We start from the raw sequence: 19,926 nt of genomic DNA on the forward strand, positions 1-19,926 counted from the left end.
CCTATCTCCAGGGCTCCTCTCCTCTCCTGCCCTCTCCTCTCCTCCAACTTCTCCTCCCTGACCCCCACTGTCTGCCTCTCCCCTTCTGCCTTCCTCATCTGTATGAAGTGGGCATCGGTGTGATTGTTTGTGTGAATGTGCAGCAAAAGCTGGGTGTTGTATCTGGAGGTGTGTTTGTTTGGGAGGTTTCTGTGTGTCCGCATGTCTTCCCTCCCTAAAGACTGTAGCTCTCTGTGGGCAGGGAAAGTGTCTACCAACTCTTTTGTGTGTACTCTCCCGAGCGCTTGGTACAGTAAGCGCGCAATAAATGCCATCAATTGAATGCATTTATGGGTATGTTGGCTTCTGCTCATAGGTCCTGTGGTGTCTGCATCTGAAGGTGCATGTGTGGTTTGCTTTCAACGGGTGGGTGAAAGCATTTGCTTCTTCATGAATTTGTGTATTTGAGCAGAAAAGCGAGAGTGTGTGTGTGTGTGTGTGTGCGTGTGTTGGTGTCTGCTCACGAGCATGTCACACCGGGCTGAAGCATGGGTTGTTTTCCTTATTTGAATGAAAAATAATAATCCTATCAGAGTATTTACCGGGTGGCCTGTTTGGTTTAATTTCTAGAAAGCACATCACCCTGATATTGTAGAATCGGATGAGGTTCGCGGCCGAGGCTCAGAGCTGAGCAGGAGACTTCGGGTAGTTGCAGCAAATGTTGAAAAGAAAGAAGGAAGGAAGCAAATCAAGGTACTACTTGGAAGGTGTACTTCTCTGAGTTTGAGTTCATCCCCAGTTTCCAAACTTTTTTGAAGTTCCGACCAAAGTTAGGTCATTTGGAGACATTCCTCGCTAGACAGGCTTCGTACCTTACGATTCAGCCGGGTTGTATGTTCCTGGAAGATGTCTGTTGTGAATGGTTGAATCTCGGGGTTACGTTTTTCTCAAAGACTTGCATGCAATTAGGTGAGATACGTTTCAGAACTGTGTCGTGGTGGCCAAGCACTAAAGGTAGGTTTAAAAATACACCGTGAATCCCTCATTGATCCCCTCCTACATTCTCATCAACTTTCCTGATCCCTCTCCCGCAAGATAATGAGTTAGCGATCCCCTCTCAAGCGGTTGCCTCTCCCTACTGCTCCATCCAAACCCTGACCTCTGCACGCGCCCGGGGCAAGAAGATGTGGCTACAATCTGGGGTGGGGGCAACCCTCATCCAGATCTTTTCCGGGGTGCTCATATTTTGGGGAGGTTGTAACCTGTGGACTTTACATTGGCACCAGGGAGGCTCTACCTGGGCCCAAACTTGGCCTGTCCAAATGGGAAAAAGGGAAAAATCCGAGCGAGAGGCCAGAGAGCTAGGAAATGCCGGATTGCAGCTTTCCTTCAGGGCAGTCACTGTAGGGGCAGAGAGGAGTAGAAAAATAAGGCCTGATGGAGCAGTCTTTCTCCCGGCTTTGTGGCAGGCGTAGCGCCGATCTCCTCTCACCGTGATCGTGCCCCATTTGGCCCCGTCTCCCGATTTCTATCTGTAGTCCCACCTCTCCCTTGGCAGGCCTAGCTGTGAGAATGGAGGCGGAGACAGGGACGGTCCAGGGCAGGACAGGAGTGACAGTTGTTGCTGTGGGCCCGGTAGCCAGCGTCTTCTCAAAGCCCTTCCCCTCTCCTCCCTTTTCCCTTCTCTTTCAGCATGGGGCTTGGAGATGGGAAGGAGCAGGATGACAAAGTTTAAAACAAAACAAAATTGCAGCCCAGGATCCAGGTGATGGGAGTAGGGGGCTGAATTTGGGTTATCGTGATGCCAAGGGGTCAGGAAAGCCCTTAGAAACAGGGGAAGGAGAGGAGCTGCTGGCAAGGATTGCAGTGTGATTTTTTTACTTACCTGTAGACCAGGTCGTCATGTCAGGCCTGCTTGTGGTACAGAGAACAAAGACTACGGAGGACAGCATATCCCAGGATCCAGCAATTCCCAATCCATTCCCATTATTGAGGAACGTGTCATGATTATAGTGTGGGATGCCTCAGGCCCTAAGTCACACCCGCCACTTCTGTTATTCACATCCGATTCTGAGCCACATAACATGAGACAGGGCGAGCAGAACTATGTTCTTCATATAGGCTGTAAGCTCCTTCAAGACAGGGAACGTGTCTTCCAGCTGTGTTGTGTTGTACACTCCCAAGCGCTTGTCCTGTACTCTCGATTGACGTAGTAAATGCCAGAGTCCAACCGAATCCAAGGCCGAGGATTGACAGCCCTTGTTTCGTAAAGTGGGAGAAGTACTTTGGTTGTGTTTTTGTGGCCCTACCTGATGATGCCCAGACTTGCAACCTGGTTAGGTTGTACACGAAGTAGGAGGATCACATCCCTTCTTCGCTGTTCCTGGAAATAGACGGAGAGGCTTCCATGCCCATTAGTCCCCGTCAGTGCGAAAACAGTTCCCAATTCAAAATGATCGACCTGGGGACTCTCTTCTCCAGAAACCCGGCTCTTTCTTATGTGTGTAAAACTTAACTCCTTTCCCCCCTCACCATTTTTTTTGTTTGTTTGTTTTTACTTCTTCCAGAATGGAGGCAATTTTCAACTCGTTGCCCATAAGGCGCCTTCTTCCATTTATGTCAGTATTTTTATGTTTGTCTCCCTTGTTAGAGTGTAATACAAAAGAAACAATTCAGAACTGGTGGTCCCTGTTCCACTAAGGGACTCACAGTCGAGCTGCAGGAGGACAGATAAGTAGACAAAGGAAATAAATTCTAGACGACAAATCCCTGACAATGGGAGCATTTAAAAATACAAGACTCAAGAACCAAGGGCATGGATTGGTAGATAAACAGTCCTTGGAGGTGGGTAGTCCTGATATTTCTTCCCTTCCCAGGCGACAGTTCTTGAAGAAGCAGCAGCAGAAGCAGCCTACTGGCTTAATGAGCGATCAGACCTCCAGAGAAGTGGACAAGTCTTAGCCCAGCCCAGGGAGGGTAGAGAAAAGTGGGCGAGAGCCATCCCAAAGGCCTCAAGTGGAGCAGGAAGACAAAACAGTGGTAGATTGTGTTCCCGTCATCTAGACGGCCGGTGATTTGTTGTGACAGACTCTGGCCAGACCTGCCAGAGTGATAAGGAGTCCGAAAATGACCTGGCCTAGTGGAAAGAGCACGGGTCTGGGAGACAGAGGACCTGGATTCCGATCCAGCCTCTGCCACTGGTCTGCTATGTGGTCTTAACTTCTCTGCGCCTCAGTTCCCTCATCCGCAAAAATACCCGTTCTCCTTCGTACTTAGACTGTGGGCCCCATTTGGGAACTGATTATCTTGTATCTACCCCAGCACTTCATACAGTGCTTGGCACAGAGTAAGCACTTAACAGGAGCCACAATGGTGATTATTTATTGCTGCCCAATGTTATGACGTGGTTTTCAGTCTTTACTAATTTGTCTGTCAACCTCCCCCCACCCACCTCATCCATAGATAGTGAGCCTCCCGCGAGACAGAGAAGTGCCTGAATTATCCCACCTGTACTTTTCCCCATGGCTTAGCATAGTGGTTGGCCCAATAAGGGGGCTCTTTAAATATGATTGAATGAACGATTGCTGCATGGCAGTTGCTTAGTGAACCTGGGTTTGCCCAACCCAAAGGTCACAGATCTGTTGCTCAGAGCAATACTGTGAAGAACCAGAATCCTAGAAGAAATATGGGCATTAAAATTCAACAGCACTATCATGGAAAAACGCCTAAAGAAGAGGGTCAGCATGAGGGATTGCTGCTTATCGCTACAGTTTTCCTTCAAGATATTCTCTAGCTTTCTCATAATGGAATCCATTTAATTGATTTGTAATGGTGGGGGTACATGTCAAATGGAATACCAACTAAGTTTGCTAGACTTGTGCTGATTGTTTTTCATTGTTAGGTTATAGTGGACCCTAATGTGCTGAAGAGGAAATGGCAGGACTATAGTAAGTATCTCCAGGAGGAGTACAGGGAGGGCAGCGCTGCCGTGATGTCCCAGATGCCCCCCTGGCTGGCCTCCACTTTTTCAGCTGTGACTTTTGCGGCTGGTGGTGCGGGGGGAAGGCGGTTGTCTCAAAGTGCGGGCCTGGAATTAGGAATATTCCATGGATCTGTTACAGTCTGAAATCTCCCAAACTATTGCCATTCTAGTCCGCAGTTGGATCCTTATAACACTAATAATGATGATGAAAAGTTAGCATCATTATTGTGGTATTTAATAAGCTTTTATTATATCAAGCACCGAACTAAGTGGGATGGTAGATATGAGGTAATTAGGTCAGGCACAAGGCTGGTCCTTTATGGGGCTCACAGTCTAAGTTGGAGGGAGAGTGTGCACCTGTTCAGGGGAACAGATCCCCCACCCTGAAGCAGGCCCTGATTATTTTGAGAACTAGAATGCCAGCAGGACTGAACCCCCTCCATCAAATAGTAAACCTGCCCCGTCTGGGTCTGCCCGGCCGGGAAATGGCCAGTGTAGGAAAGGGATCCCTGGAAAGGGGGACTGTTTTAAGCCTGGGCTTCGGGAAATGCATGAAAAGGCCCAGGGTCCCAGCGTCACCCCAGTGATGGAGCCCTCAGAGAAGCAGCGTGGCTCAGTGGAAAGAGTCTGGGCTTGGGAGTCAGAGGTCATGGATTCTAATCCTGGCTCCGCCTCTTGTCAGCTGTTTGACTCTGGGCATGTCACTTAACTTCTCTGGGCCTCAGTTACCTCATCTGTAAAATGGGGATGAAGACTGAGCCCCTCGAGGGAGAACCTGATCACCTTGTATCTCCCCCAGCGCTTAAAACAGTGCTTTGCACATAGTAAGCGCGTAACAAATACCATTATTATTATTATTATTATCATCATTTATTGCCATCATCATATCAAATGAAATGGCAAATGTTCATTTAACCCAGTTTCTAAAAAAAAAAAAAATTATAGAGATAGTTTCACTTGTATCTGAAGTTAAAAGTAACTTCAGTCCTCTTAAGGAGCCGTGTTTTCCTAAAACCATAGTGAGGGCTAAACTTCACACAGCCAGTTCTTCAAGGGCACAGAATGATAGCTCTTTATGTGGAACTGGACACGAGCGAAAATTTCAAGTGAGCTCTCACTCCTTAGAAATAGAATTGTGAAATAGCCTTCCTGGCAGTCAGGGGAAGTCACAGCATTTCAGCTCCCCTTCTGTGTTTCTGTTATAGTTGAAGGCAATTCAAAACCTAAAGTACAACATATGGATCCTATGGCTACCGAACCAGACCAGGCTGCTGGAGGTGAGTCTGAGGAGACTCTAGACTTCTCAAAAATTCAGATTTCCCAAGGTAAGAAATTTGCACTTGCTCCATTGAAATTTCATTTAGCCCCCCGTGGGCTTTCCTTCTCTGAGTTTGGGTTTCAGAATGACGTGTTTTTTGAATCTGCGGCTTGTGGGAAGCATGAGAAAAGAGAATATGTGAGTGGAAAACGCATTGCGTTTCCGATCACAAAAGTGGCTTTTAAGCTTCTTTGTAAAAAAAAAAAAATAATAATAATAATTGGTCATGCCTAAAGTCTTCTTCCGTGCAAGTAGTGAGAGTAATTCCAGTCGCGATGGTTCTCCTATTATGCGGAGAGTGGGCCAAGCCTCGCCTGTAGTTATTAGCTCCTCCTGCCTTTTGGGTATGGGAAAATCAAGGTGAATCCATCCGTTATCCAAACAGCTGGGTCTGATCGAGAGCGTCATTATTTGGATGAATGGATTTGTTGCGTGTTGTATGATCTGGTCCAATGCTGAGGCTGGCCACTGCTCGAGAGGCCCCACATAGCGGTGCAAGCCAGTGCTTCAGTAAATGGCGTGGGAGCGGTTTTCCCAGCACCGCTGCCAGGAGCCCTGGCTGAGCCTGTAGCTCTTCTAAACGTTGCGGACAGCAGCAGGTGATTGAATCTTCAACAGACTTTCCATCAAGACCGAGGACGCGTGTTGTTCACTAACTCTTCCGAGAATGATTTGAGGGTAATAATAGTAATCGTGATCTTTGTTTAAGCGCTTCCTATGTTCCAGACACTGTTCTAAGTGCCGGGGTAGGTACGAGTTAATCGGGTCCCACATGAGACTCACGGTGTAAGTACGAGGGAGAACGGGTATCGACTCCCTGTTCTGCAGATGAGGGCACTGAGTCACCGAGAAGTGAAGTGACTTGCCCAAGGTCACACAGCAGAAGAGTGACGGATCTGGGATCGGAACCCGGGACTTCTGACTCCCGGACTCAAGTCACTATCCGCCGCTTCCCTAAGACTTCTGACAAAAATGTCCTGATGAAGTTATGTATTGATCTAATAATTGCTTCTTTAAGTGAAATGGAGCCTGCAGAAAGCAGGGGCTTTGAAGCACCCTTTACCCCCTTCACGCAGCTGGAGATGTTCATTAGAACTGCAGCGGGCAGCTGCTGTGTAATTTTGCTCTCCAGGGCCGCCCACCCTGTCCCCTGGTTAGACCAAGAAGCAGAAAACCAAAGAGGGGCAGCATTTCCCTTGGGGGGGATTGGTAGGCAGTGGGAGCGACCAGCAGAGACTACAAGCCGTTGGCCAAAGGGAAAGCCTCAGGCGATGGGAACATCCAGCTTTCTCTGTAGTTGTGGGACCTGGGAGTGCCCGAGCTCCTCAGGCAGTTCCATCGGCATCACCAAAGACCTCACTTTTTTCATCCAGCGGCAAGACGGGGTCCCAGACATCTGCGACTCTCCAGTTTCAGAGTGGTCAGCAGCGGAGAGCGTGTGAGGAGGACGGATGGAGGGCAGCCGCAGCACCTGCCGTCGGATGAAAGCAACTGGGGCGACCCAGAGCGGGGAGGGCAGAAGCGTTGAGGAAAGAGTAGAGCATCCCCTCAGACGATGTATCAGAGCCGTGGGCTGCCCGAAGGCAGTGATATAATTAGGGAGAAGGAAGTCGTGTGGCAGTTGGATCCTTTTTGAAGGAGTCTAGGCCAGTCGCCGGTGCTGCAGTTAGCAATTGCGGTCAGCAGCACAGCAAAAGGAAACTATTACTCGTGTAGGGGATATAGATCTGTTGACTGCGCATTGGTCTTCTCGAATTCCAGTGGCTTGGGGAGGACATTGCACCACGTGGACACTCAATAAGTGCCGCTGCTACTGTCAGTCAATCGGTGGCATTTGAGTGCTTCCTTTGTGCCGAGGACTGTGCTGAGCGCTTGGGAGAGGACGGCACAACCGAGTCGGTAGACACATTCCCCAACGAGGTTACAGTCACCAATATCACTTATTTAATCGGCCAGCGATGGCTAGTAACGTCGTCTTTGAGGGCAAGGCCAGCTGTGTGAGCAAGGACAGGATGGCTAAAGCTTGTGCCTTACGATGCGTCTGTCAGCACTAAAGAAAGGTTTTGAACGTTCACGTTCTTGAAAGTGACGCTAAGAAGGAAACCAAAATCGGGAATTTAAATCTCCAATAGCGCCGTTAAAAATGAAAGATTTCAATGAAGTATCTGAGGCGTCCGGTTTTCGAAAGGCTTCACCTCGATCGCTCTCTGTCTTGTGGCGAAACCTGCAACGGGACTTCAGTTACTCTTTCATAAACAACAAATCGGGGGGCTTCTCTGGGGAAACTGAAGTGGGCTTGGTCAGATCCTGTAATTCATTTCCTCCCATTGGTTTTTGGGTTGCTGCTTCTAAATTACAGGGATTTTGTTAGGATGACTGACATAAGATTATGAAACTCACGGAAGAAAAGCACCTTGAAAGTAGCCAAGGACAATCCCCGTGGAAACAGCAGCATGGCATAGTGATAGAGCACGGGCCTGGGAGTCAGAAAGGTCATGGGTTCTAATCCCAGCTCTGCCACTTGTCTGCTTTGTGGCCTTGGGCAAGGAGCTTCACTTCTCTAGGCCTCAGTTACCACATCTGTAAATTGGGGGTTGAGACTGTGAGCCCCATGTGTGACAGGGACTGTGTCCAACCTGATTTGTTTGTATTTACCCCAGCACTTGAGTATAGTGCCTGGCACATAGTAAGTGCTTAGCAAATACCACAGTTACTGTCTGGAGAATAATCTTGAACTTATGGTTGATGTATTAAAACTCTGGTTTAGTGAGTGGAAGCAGTAATTCTAATGGCCAGCCATTTGCTGGACATGACTAGGAATGGAATAGAAAACAAAATGAAAGGCCTAGATTTGCCATCATTTGAAATCGCGATGCAATTCTGCCGGCCTAGAAGGACATCCTCTAGACTGTAAGCTCCTTGAGGACTGTGAACGTATTTACCAGCTGTCATACTCTCCCAAGCACTTAGTACAGTGCACGCAATAAACACTCAATAAATATGTTTGATTTGACATCTTAGAGCTGGGGAAGGTACAGAGGTCAACTAAAGTGATTGGTGGGATAGAGATGCTTCCTCATAAGAATTAACTCAAAAGATTTGGATTCTCCCATCTGGAAACGATACAATTATTGACCAAATCATAAAGGATTTGGGCAGGACAAACAGAATTATTCACCTGACCCCTTCAAAGCTTCAGGGTGGACTGTTCAGAGCAATCCATAGATCTTAGTAAGCATATGAAGTTCACCACTTTGGGAAGCTGTGCAGGCAGAAAATGTTTGTAGTCTTAAGAGGGCTTAAAAATTCATAAGTGAGTTGCCAATCAATGAAAAAATCAAGGCAAGTTCGACCCAGTCCCATTTGTCCCTTACCGCTGTGTAAGAGCCAGGGTGTGGGAGTGGGGCTGAGGAACAGTGTAGGGGCCGGAGGGCCCCCGGGAGTGAAACATCCTGCATTTTCTGGAGTGAAATGTGATCCTTTCTCTTCGGTTTGTAGATGATTCTGACTCTCAAGATGAAAGGGACAGCGATGAAAAATCAGATGACAGATCAGAAGAAAAGATTGAAGAGGATCAGATTTATGATGAAAACAGTAAAGACTGCAATAATAAGTAAAGACTCATCTTTTTGTGTTTTGGAAACTAGCTTTTTTTAGGATTTTTTTTTTTTTAGGTTGAAAGTGTCGTGAGCGTTAAAATGGAATAGTTCTGACCATACGTATTTCCAGTTCAATCTGGAGTAGAAATTTCCAGTTCAGCCACCCAGAACAGTGTTTATCTGAGCTAACTGGGACTGAACAAATGTGTGTAGAGTTACTCCCCTGACTGTCAGCCGAGGGGACAGGAAAAGAACAAGGACTCACCCACCCCCTTCCTGTTAGCTCAGAGTCCAGGGGAGGCGGGATCAGAACCTCAGCTGCTCGGCCACTCTCACGGCTCTCCCGTCTGCCCCCAAGCCTTGATCACCCCTCCCCTCCCCTCATCCCTCTCCCGCCTTTCCCCTTCACTTCGCCTCTCATTCTCACCTTCCTCCCTGCTTCCCTGACATCAGGACCCTACTGCCAATCCGTCACCTCTCCTCCCTTTCCTCCACAGCCCCATCTCGTCTAGAACACGTGTCACACAGGCATGTCCATCTCCTTTCTCCCCTCCTGCTTGGCAGGAGGTTAAATCAGCCCCCCAACAGGGCTTTAACCTGGAAGCCTTCTCTGCTTCCTTTAATTGGGTTGATCATTTTACCCAAAATGTCAGAACCGGTTTCACCGAAACTCATCTCTAAAGTAGGATCAAGCTTGGGGTTTCCAGAATTCCACTCTTCAGTCTTGCATGAGAAAGACTGCCAGAGAAACCTATTTGTGGGGAGGTGGGGGAGGAATATAAGTCTCTGGATTGAGTGTAAGACATTTGTTGGGAAATTAGCCATCTTTTTGTTTTAATTAATAAGGAACTTAGTTGCTTCGTGGAACCAACTGCTTATGAGGATCAACACCATAAACGGGTCCCAAGCCTAAAAGTAACCAGTCAGATTTAAATTCTCCCTTTTCTATCCAGTGTATCTCTTGCTTTGAAAAAATGAGCTAAACTAATCATTCTCCAATTGACTTTTTACTGTAAGGCTTGAGATCAAGACTCAAACAAAAGAGGAATACCAGTTAGTTCAGGTGAGTTTTGATCACCGGGAAACTCATTCCTTATTCACGGAATTCCCAAAAGCGTGTTTCGCAGTGTGGAATACAGGCCCTGTGCTTCCATCCCTGCCCGCTGCTCTCGGACTGTGTCAGCCTCCCGACAGTGTCACCAGTGAGCAGACCGTCTGTCGGGTGTAGAGGTGCTGAGAGACAGAGCGGTCCAGACTCAGAACTGGGGATGCAGATCCCACTCGCCGATCTCAGACTCACCCGCTCTCCCTCTCTCCCACCCACCCCCGAAAATCCTCCGCAGCTTTTCTGCCGGTCGATATCTCCCACTACCAGATTTGAGGGTAGTGCACTTTTGGGATGGGAGTCCAGGCCGTTGCTTCTCCGAGCTGGGCCGCGGAGTCCTGGGTTAGTCTGGGTCGAGCCCGAGGAGAGCCAGGTGTGCGGCGAATGGGCGGTTGCACCAGGTGTCGCCGACTGTGTACTCTCCCAAGCGCGTAGTATAGTGCTCGGTACACAGTGCTCAATAAATACGATTGAATGAACGAATGTATGGGCAGGGTTCAGTCGAAGTGTCCACCTGGGGTGCCAGGCCAGGGCACGGAGCATTTGCTGCTAGACTGAACTCAAATTGGGGAACCCAGGAGGCTTCAGGAATAGAATCTGTGGCTCCCCACCCACCTGCCGATGCTTCCCGGCCAGGTTTTGGTCTCACCTATCATCGGAGGTAGACCGCCGGGTCCGTGCAAACTATCCCCACCTGCTCGCCACCTCCTTGCCTGCCCACCACCTCCTTGCCTGCCCACCTGACTAGCTTGACCCTTACCCATCATTCTGAAATGGATCTGAGGGAAGTACACTGACGGTGGAAGGCTCGTGCAGATCTCTGCTCCCATCACCGAGCAGCAGGAGCTGAGAGGTGGCCCAGGAGAAGGTGCCGAAGCGACGTGGCACCTCAAAACCCGCAGATGCACTGCAGTCCCCGGACTTGTCAGAGACCGGCTTGCCAGCCTCTGGCTCGATCCTGGACATTTGGGGTGCCTGTTCTTCCACGTCCATGCTTCTTTTGGGCACCGGACTGAAGGTTCTTGGTGAAGACAAGTGTCTGAGCGCATGACTGATGTCGGTCTGTGGGTCACTCTGTCGCCAGGAGGGTAGAGACCGCCCCCCCGTCCTCCCCTCCCCGAGCCCCTCAGGAAATAACTAACCTGCCACCCCACGTCACCAGTTGGATGGAGAGGGGACGGTCACCCTTACGTGGCTGCTAAAGTGGGCATTGGAGCCCCGGCATGCCTATCATTTGGTGGTCCAACCGCCTGGGCTTGTTCTTGGCCTGAGTGGCCAAGGCACGTGCCAAACCTAGTCACGCCTGTACTTTTGAATTCAGGCCACCACAGCAGGCTTCAGTTTCCCCCCGCCTTCCTCCGGCCCCCACTCGAGGGTCAAGTACTCTAGAGGGCGGGCGGGGAGGGTGTTGTGGCGAGGTTTTGGCAGCAGTGACTTGCTCCTAGAACGGCGGTAGCTTCCCTGGGAGCCCAGCATGGTGGACCCCTTCCTCCAGGCCCCTTGCTGAAATGAGAAGAATCTCCCTGTGGTGACCGGTCCCTGTCCCGTAACCCAGGCGTTCGTTGTCGTCAAAACGTCTTGGCTTCGGGGAGCCACTCAGCCACCCCGCCGATCTCCGCGTATCCCCGGGTCGGACCTCTCGAAGGAAGTCCCTAGGTCGGCTGCCCCGCTTAAGAGGGAAGAGCATTTCCTCGTGGCCCGGGGCTGGAGAGACAATCGAGTTTTGTTCCTTCTCTCCTCCAGGAGGCCCCTCTGCAAGAAAATAACGTAGCAAATTGTGGCGGATTTAAAAACCACGAAGAGCTGTTCTCATACTTGGTAGGTCTTACGTTTATTCGTTTGCGGTGGGCAAAATTGCAGCTGATCGGCTTTAACGGAGCGACATCTTGTTGATAAGGAAGCTCTAGGCAGGTTGCCGGAGAGAAGATTCTGATTCCTCTCCCTCTTTGGAGTTTGTGCCTTTCAAAGTCGATGGAGTGCTGTAACCCCGTATCCATCTGAGCACAAGCTGTGCCCACCACAAACCGTGCCAGAGCTACGACTGTTATAGTCTTTCTGGAGCCTTCTTTCCCGATCGTGCTGTTTGCTTGTCTCCGAATTCTCCCATCAGTCTTCGCCTTCCTCTGTTTCCCTCGCTCACGATGAGCTGAGCTGTTGGGCAGCGGCAATGGGGGAGATCTGGATCACTGCCATCCATGGTGGGAGGTGTTGCATTCTGATTATTTTAGTCCCTCAGACAAAGATTCTGCTCTCCTTTTCCTTTGAATGGTTTTGCTTACTCCTACAGATCTTTTCCCCCACCTGAGCTGATTTTGTCCAAGACAGAGCACTGACTGTTTATGATGGTCTTGCCCTGTGGACCTTTGTTAGCTCTTGAAAGATATGTGAATGACATTGTCTGAAATGGCCCATTAAACATGTGATTTTTAGGGTTAGTTGTGGCTGTTCTTAGAAATGGAGCTTGGTCATCTCCTCCTCGTATATGTCACAATTGTGTGATAGCTCTTCCAGGTAAGTTAGGCCTTTCCAATTGGCTCCTGAAATTTCAATTACTCCGCTTTACATTTAAAGAACTTCCTTAAAGGCTTCCTCTCTGATGTCAGCGTTCAATCTCTTGGTGCCTTGAGAAAAGTGATGTTTTTTCTTCCGTGTTGTTCAAAAAAAATTGATTGCAGTTTATTTTCTTTTTCCAGCAAAACTTTGAGATAATGACCGAAAATGATGCATCATTTATTTTAGCAATTACTCAGAATCTTACTGATGCCTTGCTGGACTATCGTTTGAAGGATAGGTCTGTAAAGGTAAATCCTGCTGTGGCTTGTTTCAGAATTGCTGTATTCTAGCCTCGGGTACCATGTGTATTTTCTGAGAATCCTGTTACTTGTCGAGACACCAGGGAGTGTTGCAAAAGAAAAATAAGATGTAGTCTTCATTCCTCTTCAGTAAGCAGAATACTCATTGTGCAGAATATTACAGTAAACACTTGGGAGAAGACAGTAGAAATGAGTGTACTTGATTTTTATTTATTTCTTTTAATGGTATTTAAGTGCGTTACTATGCGTCAAACACTGGGGTAGATTCGAGGTTGTCACGTGGGTCTCTTCCTGTAAGTAGGAGAGAGAACAGGTATCGAATCCCCATTTTACAGTTGAGAAAGCCAAGGCAAAGAGGATATTAGTGGTGGTGTTATGTGCTTACTCTGTGCCAGGCGCTGTCCGAAGCGCTGGGGTGGATACAAGCAAATCGGGTTGGACACGGTCCCTGTCCCGCATGGGGCTCACAGTCATAATCCCCATTTTACGGATGAGGTAACTGAGGCCCAGGGAAGTGAAGCGACTTGCCCATGGTCACACAGCAGGCAAGTGGCAGAATCGTGGTTAGAACCCATGGCCTGACTCTTAGGCTGGTGCTGTAACCCTTAGGAAAAACTGTTTCTCCGTTCTGCTCCCGTGGCGATTTGGGAAGTACAATTAGAAAAAAATTGGGCCTCTGTTCGGCAGCCCAGGTAATGAGTGCTATTACTTTTTTAGCTTCCTGAATGTGAAGCCAATCAGAAGATACTCAGACCTATGGAGGAGCAGTCCGTGCAGAATCACGAAAACAATTCCGAGTGTGTCAACAACACTGACCCTTATTCTGGTAAATATTTTTTTGAATTTGAAAATATTCAGATGACGAAAATCATTAAAGTGGTTTTCATTAAAGTGGAAATTTTTTTTTAAATGGTATTTAGTAAGCACTCGCTATGTGCCAGGCATTGTACTAAGCACGGGATAGATAGAAGATAATCAGGTTGGACACAATCCATGTCCCACACAGGGCTCAGGGTCTTAATCCCCATTTTACAGATGAGGGAATTGTCCAGAGAAGTGAAGTGGCTTGTCCAAGGTCACACAGCGGGCAAGCAGCAGAGCCGGGATTAGACCCCAGGTCCTCTGAGGTCTTTTGACTTCCAGGTCCGTGTTTTTTTCCCCTAGGCCGTTGTAATTCACACACTGGACGTTTGGTGCTTCACGCAGCCAGTTGTTGGTAATTATTGAGTTTGTAGCGCACTGTACTAACTACCTGAGAGCATGCAATAAAAAGCCGAAGGTCTGAAAGAGCTTATTAAGCTAGCGGGCCAAAGTAGTAGGGAAATCTTTTTGCAACAGTCGATATTATTTATTGAAACTGGGGAGGTGTGCAGACTTCTTGCCAATTTGAAACGGATGATGGGACCTAAAAAAACGGACAGGTTGCAAGCGTATTTCATGTAATTGTGGAAAGAAGCTGGACTTGGTGATGGGAATGATGTTTAGCTTCTCGTGATTGCTACCGACCATATTAACCAGCTGTTCCAGAGTTGCCTATGGCAAAGCACTGTGCTGAGCACGGGGGTGGATAGAAGACAGATGGGATATAACCTCCAGCTCGTATGGGGCTCAAGGTGTTACAGAGGTTTCTACTAGCTTTCAGTCACATCCTTATTCAGAAGAAGCCACTTGGTGGCCCTAGGAAATCTTCAGCTATATGGCAACGGTTCTGGCTAACGGGAGGCTCGAGCCACGCAGGGATCCAGGAGAGGTCTGGGAGGATGGGATTGTGAGAGTTTGGGAGGTTATTCCAGCATGTGCATCTGGGGAAAATTAGGAATGTCAGAAGACTCAAGAAATGTTCTTAAGAGTCACGCTGGGTTATGAGAGGGAGCCTAACCCTGCTCAGAAAAGTCAAAGAGGGTGGTGCCACAATTTGGAATCCAAACTCAGATGGTAGGAGGACAGGGCACCCGACTTGGGTTGGCCTGTTCGTGAGTTGTTTCCGAGATTATTTGCCTTTTGAGTAGTTTGGCCAAGCCTAATGTAGATCCTCGAGACGGAGTAAGAGTTTGAGAACTTTTGCAGTTCTCCAAGTGCAGTCGGAGAAACAAATACGATCTCAGCGTGCCATTATTGTCTTCGAAAACCCTGTTATTTGATGAATGCTAATGGAGATTTTTTTATTGTTTCTCACAGGGTTCTCAGCCAATTACATAACTTCCAGGCCGCCTACTGCCCAGTCTTATGGAGAAACATCAGCTCACGTTAGTGGATCTTTCAATAACAACGATGCATCGCTCCCGTCGCCTCAGTCAACTATGAGTTTTTCCAACTCTTCGGCGACTGAGGATTGGAATCAATGGTCTTGTCCGTCATCCCAGGAAGCGTCAAACCAAGAGGCTTTCCAGTCCTACCCGTACCCCGAAAATCACTACCCTTCCACCGAGAGCGCTTCGTATAATGCTGCGCCTGATGAAAACTCTAGCCCCTTGCCACCCTCTTCTGACCAAAATGATGTAATCACTGAATTTTTCAACAGCATAAGAAACATGGATGTCGTCGAGGTGACGGATACCCTCCAGAAAATCGCCACAACCAACCCAGCATTTAAAGGTGAGTGAATGTGAAGGAAGAGTGACGCTTCTTGAATCCTCCAGTGGGCGTGAACTGGGTTTTAATTGGAGAAGGTTTGCGGGGGTGGAGACGTTGGAACGGTAGAGGCCTGGGGTAAATCAGAGTGGCAAGCCTCTTTCTCACGCCGCTGCTTACGGTCGAGGCTGGGCAGGTGTGTGGAGTCAGCAACCCTTCCCCTCAGGACTGTCTCCCTTTCGGCTGGAGGCCGCCCCGGACTAAGAGATGCACAGATGACCTAGAGTTAACCCCTCAAACCTGCATCTGCCTCAGCCCACAGATTCTCCCAAACTGCTTCCAGTTGGTGGGCCTCTACCACACCAAACAGAAAACTCTTGGAGGAGTCATTCAATAGTATTTATTGAGCGCTTACTATGTGCAGAGCAATAAGCACTTGGACTGTACAATTGGGCAACAGATAGCGACCATCCCTGCCCAATGACGGGCTCACAGGATGCTGGAGGAACTCAGAGACGGAGCTGTAGCCATCTGTTTTGGGCACCGGACTAGGGCTCCGGCACAGGTCCAGGGCTGAGCCCTGAAACAAGCCCTGCCCCCTGGTCTCCCGGGGTCACCGGCAACGTGGTCTAGTGGGTAGAACGTGGGCCCAGGAGTCGGAAGGATCTCGGTTCTACTGCAGTCTCCTCCACTTGTCCGTTGTGTGACCTTGGGCAACTCAGTTCACTTCTCTGAGCCTCAGTTACCTCATCTGTAGAAACAAAAAAACAAAAAAAAAATACAGGAATTAAGACTGAGTCCCATGTGGAACAGGAACTTGGTCCAACCTGATTAGATTGTGTCTATTCCAGCGCTTAATACAGTGCCTGGCAATTAGTAAGTGCATAACAAATACCCTTAGAAAAAAAAACAACAATACACAACCAAACCTCAGCTGGAGTCCAGTCGAGAGCCCTCCAACCCCAGTTACCCACCCCTGGTGGGAGTCCTATAACCGGAAAGGAGGCCAGATTATTTAGTAGAATAAACCTCGGTGGGCTTTAATTTCCATTATTTAAAAAGTCATGAAGTAAGAGGTCCCGTTCAACTCTGCCTTAGAGTCCAGCAGCTAAGTGGCCTTAGGTTCTGGCATTTGCTGGGCATCTTTAAATCGAACATCACTCATCCTGCCCTTTTTTTGTTGGTGAAGAAATTGACATTCCAAATGTGATTCGCATCCTGACTGAAAGCGGGACCCTCAAGACCCCTGGACCTGAGGAAAATGGCACTGGAGAACAGGAAAGAGCCAATGATTTTAGGTAAAACTAATCATTTATCATCTTGGATCTGCACCCAATTTCACTGCATTTAGCAGTTCTTAGATGTTGACCTATGGCTAGAATGTAGATCTAATAGTGCAGTTTTGTACATCATCTGCAGTTTTGCGGTGGAATGTTGAAATAGCAAAGCTGTCCATATTTTGCATTTTGACTTGTATAAACTATCGTTCAGTGTTGTTTGCTATCCTTAAAATGTTTACTAATAAAAATTTGTCTTTTGTTGACTTGGTCATTGGTTTATGCAAGTAATGAACAGCGTGGCTTGAAAGGAGACGTAATTTTAGGTATTTGTTTTTTCCCCTCTCTGTTCCCATTGGGCATTGATCCCACAGCTTGGCTACTGATCAGAAAAGCAGTATGCAGCAGCGGTTGAATTTACCATTTGCATTTTTCGAGACTTGGGGTTTGCAGAGGGCAGTGTCGGGACTTGGGCTTTTACTTTGAATGTTCTTTGCCCCTGGCTAAATCGACCAGCCTCCGGAGGTCCATGTGACCCTAATGAATGGTGTTTTCTGGTCATTACTGTGTTGTCTAAAGTGACATTTTGGAAAGTGGGTCAGTTCAATTCTCTGGGATTGGATGGGGCCAAAGTGTTTGTCACACAGGTGCCACCAGTAATAATTGTATTTAAGGGCTTACTGTGGGTCAGCCACTCTGTTAAGCACTGGAGACAGGACAAGATGATCAGGCCCCACGTGGGGCTAACGGTCTAAGGAGGGAGAACAGGAATTGGATCCCCGTTCTCCGGTGAGGGGACAGGCATGTAGAGAAGCAGCGTGGCCTATCGGTAAGAGTGTGGGCCTGAAGGTCAGAAAGACCTGAGTTCTAATTCTGGCTTTGCCACTTGTCTGCTGTGTGACCTTAGGCAAGTCATTTCACTTCTCTGGGCCTCAGTTACCTTATCTGTAAAATGTGAGCCCCCTGTAGGGCAGAGACTGTGCCCACCCAACTTGATTAGCTTGTATTTCCCCCACTGCTTCGTACAGTACCTGGCGCATAGTAAGGGCTTAAGAAATGCCATGAAAAATAAAAAATTTATGTGACTTGCCCGAGGTAACACAGCGGTTAAATGGGGAGTTGGGAGTCCTGATCACACTCTTTCCACTAAGCCGGGCTGCTTCTCTAGTATAGACAGGGCTCCCGACAGCTTAAATTCTTTCAGGGAGATGTTCCGATGGCTTTCACTATTTTGAAGGCCCGAGGGACTCTTTCTGGGCCGGGGATTGCGCTGAACGTTTAGGGCCGAGCGGGTGGGGGTGCCGAGTTGGATGAGCAGAAGAGGAGGTGGATGGCGAGCGACGGAGGGGGCCGCTGACCGCACTGAAGAACACCGGCTGCCCTTTGGCCGGCCCGGAAGCAACCTGCGCGAGACAAGATGGAACGCAACTTTATAATGTCATAGGGAGCCTTTTCTACCCGGCCGGAGAACTTTGGCAGTGCCGCCGGTGGGACTCATGACTTCCCCTTTTGCTCCAGAGCTACTGCGTTCCCCTCCCAGGCCCTTGGATGCCACTTCCAAGCATCACAAGCCGAAGCACGGAGAGGCGAGGCCTATAAAATAAAAATCCTGGACATTAAAGCATTTGACGGCATGGCGGCACCGCTGGGGTCGGTCCGGCTGAAAGCTAGTCGTCTGGGATCGGGTCGCTCTTTCAGTGGCATTAGGTTGCCTAAAAGGAAGTTGGGACAGTTGGAACCAGCAGAGGTTTTTTTTTTTTTCCCCTGATTCTGGTTCCCCTGTGTTCTTCCCGGGAGATACCGATCAGCCTTTCAGTACTGGACCGATACTTTTCCGTACATTCTGTGTGGAGGCTCGATGAATTGTCAGCCCTCAGTTTTGGTTTTGAGCATGAGCGTGGCAGTGGTGACCGTGAGCTTCGATTCAACTGGCAACGACCCGTCTGGTTGCTGATGAATTTTAGCAAAACCCTGGCTGTGAGCTGGCCCGAAACAAGTGGGTGACTCTCTTTTTTAACCAGCCATTCCCAAATATTGCTGTTACAAAACAGTGGCATCCCTGGGTCCCAATCTTGCCAAGAGATTCTTGATACCATGACATCCCGTTATCTGGCATGGAGTGGGGTAAGTCCTGTCTCTGCTTGTTTTTTTGGATCATATTACCCATTCCCCACTCCCAGGTGGATGCTTTTATGTCTGAAGTGCATCAGTTGAATTTTCCTAGGATTGGATGGGGCCAAAATGTTGCAAAAACACAGATGCCACACAGGGCAAGTCACTTTACTTCCCTGTGCCTCAGTTACCTCATCTGCAAAATGAAGATGGAGACCGTGAGCCCCACGTCGGACAGGGACGGTGTCCAAACTCGATCGGCTTGTCTCCACCCCAGCGCTTGGTACAGTGCCCGAAACATAAAAAAATGCTGAACCAATACCTTAGTTGTTACTTTCGAGTGTCCAGTGTGGGCACAGACTTTGGGAAGTTAAAAATGGAAGCAACCTGTCCCCTGCCCTCAAGAACTTACTCAATTGTATAATTAAACACAGGAAAAAACTATGTAAAATATTGATGTTCAGGAAACAAGGCCTTCCCCGACGGTTCCCTAAGACTCCACCTGCTCTCCAACTGCCGCAGGAGGAGGGAGACTGAGGTCTGCGATGAGGCCGATCACAGTTTCTGGTAGAAATGCTAAGGGAGAAGAGGAGGCTCGTTTTTTTTTTTTGCATGCCCGCTGAGTTACAACCCTGCGTGAACCAATCTGGCTTGGGATCTCTTCAGACTGTCCGGACTCAGGTAGGTCCTGAGTCCCCAGGACCAGGCCGAGCGGGCCTAAAGGGCTCTGGCTGTAGACTGTAAGCTCTTTGTGGGCAGGGAATGTGTCTGTTATATTGTTATATTGTACTCTTCCAAACACTTAATACAGTGCTCTGCACATGGTAAAGCGCTCAATAAATAAGATTGACTGACCGAGTCTGATTGTCTTTTGCTGGCCGACTGCCTTGGGGACACTCCCAAAAGACCAGGTCAACTCTGTTGAGAAGCAGCGTGGCTCAGTGGAAAAGAGCCCGGGTTTGGGAGTCAGAGGTCATGGGTTCTAATCCCGGCTCCGCCGCTTGTCAGCTGTGCGACCTTGGGTAAGTCACTTAACTTCTCTGGGCCTCAGTTACCTCATCTGTCAAACGTGGGACAACCTGATCACCTTGTATCCACACCCCCAGCGCTTAGAACAGAGCTTTGCACCTAGTAAGCACTTAAATATTATTATTATTTGAATGTTACTCT

The 19,926-nt window shown here is 48.6% G+C and overlaps 1 protein-coding gene across 10 annotated transcripts in view; it reads left to right on the forward strand.

Moving 5' to 3' along the window:
• The window catches only part of LOC100681683, a 32,041-nt gene extending 15,131 nt beyond the window's left edge, over positions 1-16,910 (forward strand). For 8 of the 10 annotated variants that reach the window (XM_007661664.3, XM_007661663.3, XM_007661666.3 and 5 more), the window contains 10 exons: positions 610-732; positions 3,881-3,926; positions 5,167-5,286; positions 8,778-8,892; positions 9,896-9,941; positions 11,727-11,801; positions 12,677-12,784; positions 13,514-13,622; positions 14,975-15,391; positions 16,557-16,910. In XM_007661664.3, coding sequence (XP_007659854.1) covers positions 610-732; positions 3,881-3,926; positions 5,167-5,286; positions 8,778-8,892; positions 9,896-9,941; positions 11,727-11,801; positions 12,677-12,784; positions 13,514-13,622; positions 14,975-15,391; positions 16,557-16,669 — 1,272 coding nt within the window. In that variant the 3' untranslated portion in view covers positions 16,670-16,910. The remainder of the gene's footprint in view (positions 1-609; positions 733-3,880; positions 3,927-5,166; positions 5,287-8,777; positions 8,893-9,895; positions 9,942-11,726; positions 11,802-12,676; positions 12,785-13,513; positions 13,623-14,974; positions 15,392-16,556) is intronic. The other 2 variants (XM_007661671.3, XM_039910595.1) reach the window with 2 other exon arrangements.
• The last annotated feature ends 3,016 nt before the right edge of the window (positions 16,911-19,926 follow it).

Source organism: Ornithorhynchus anatinus, chromosome X3, assembly GCF_004115215.2.
Source record: "Ornithorhynchus anatinus isolate Pmale09 chromosome X3, mOrnAna1.pri.v4, whole genome shotgun sequence".
Taxonomy (NCBI): Eukaryota; Metazoa; Chordata; class Mammalia; order Monotremata; family Ornithorhynchidae; genus Ornithorhynchus; species Ornithorhynchus anatinus.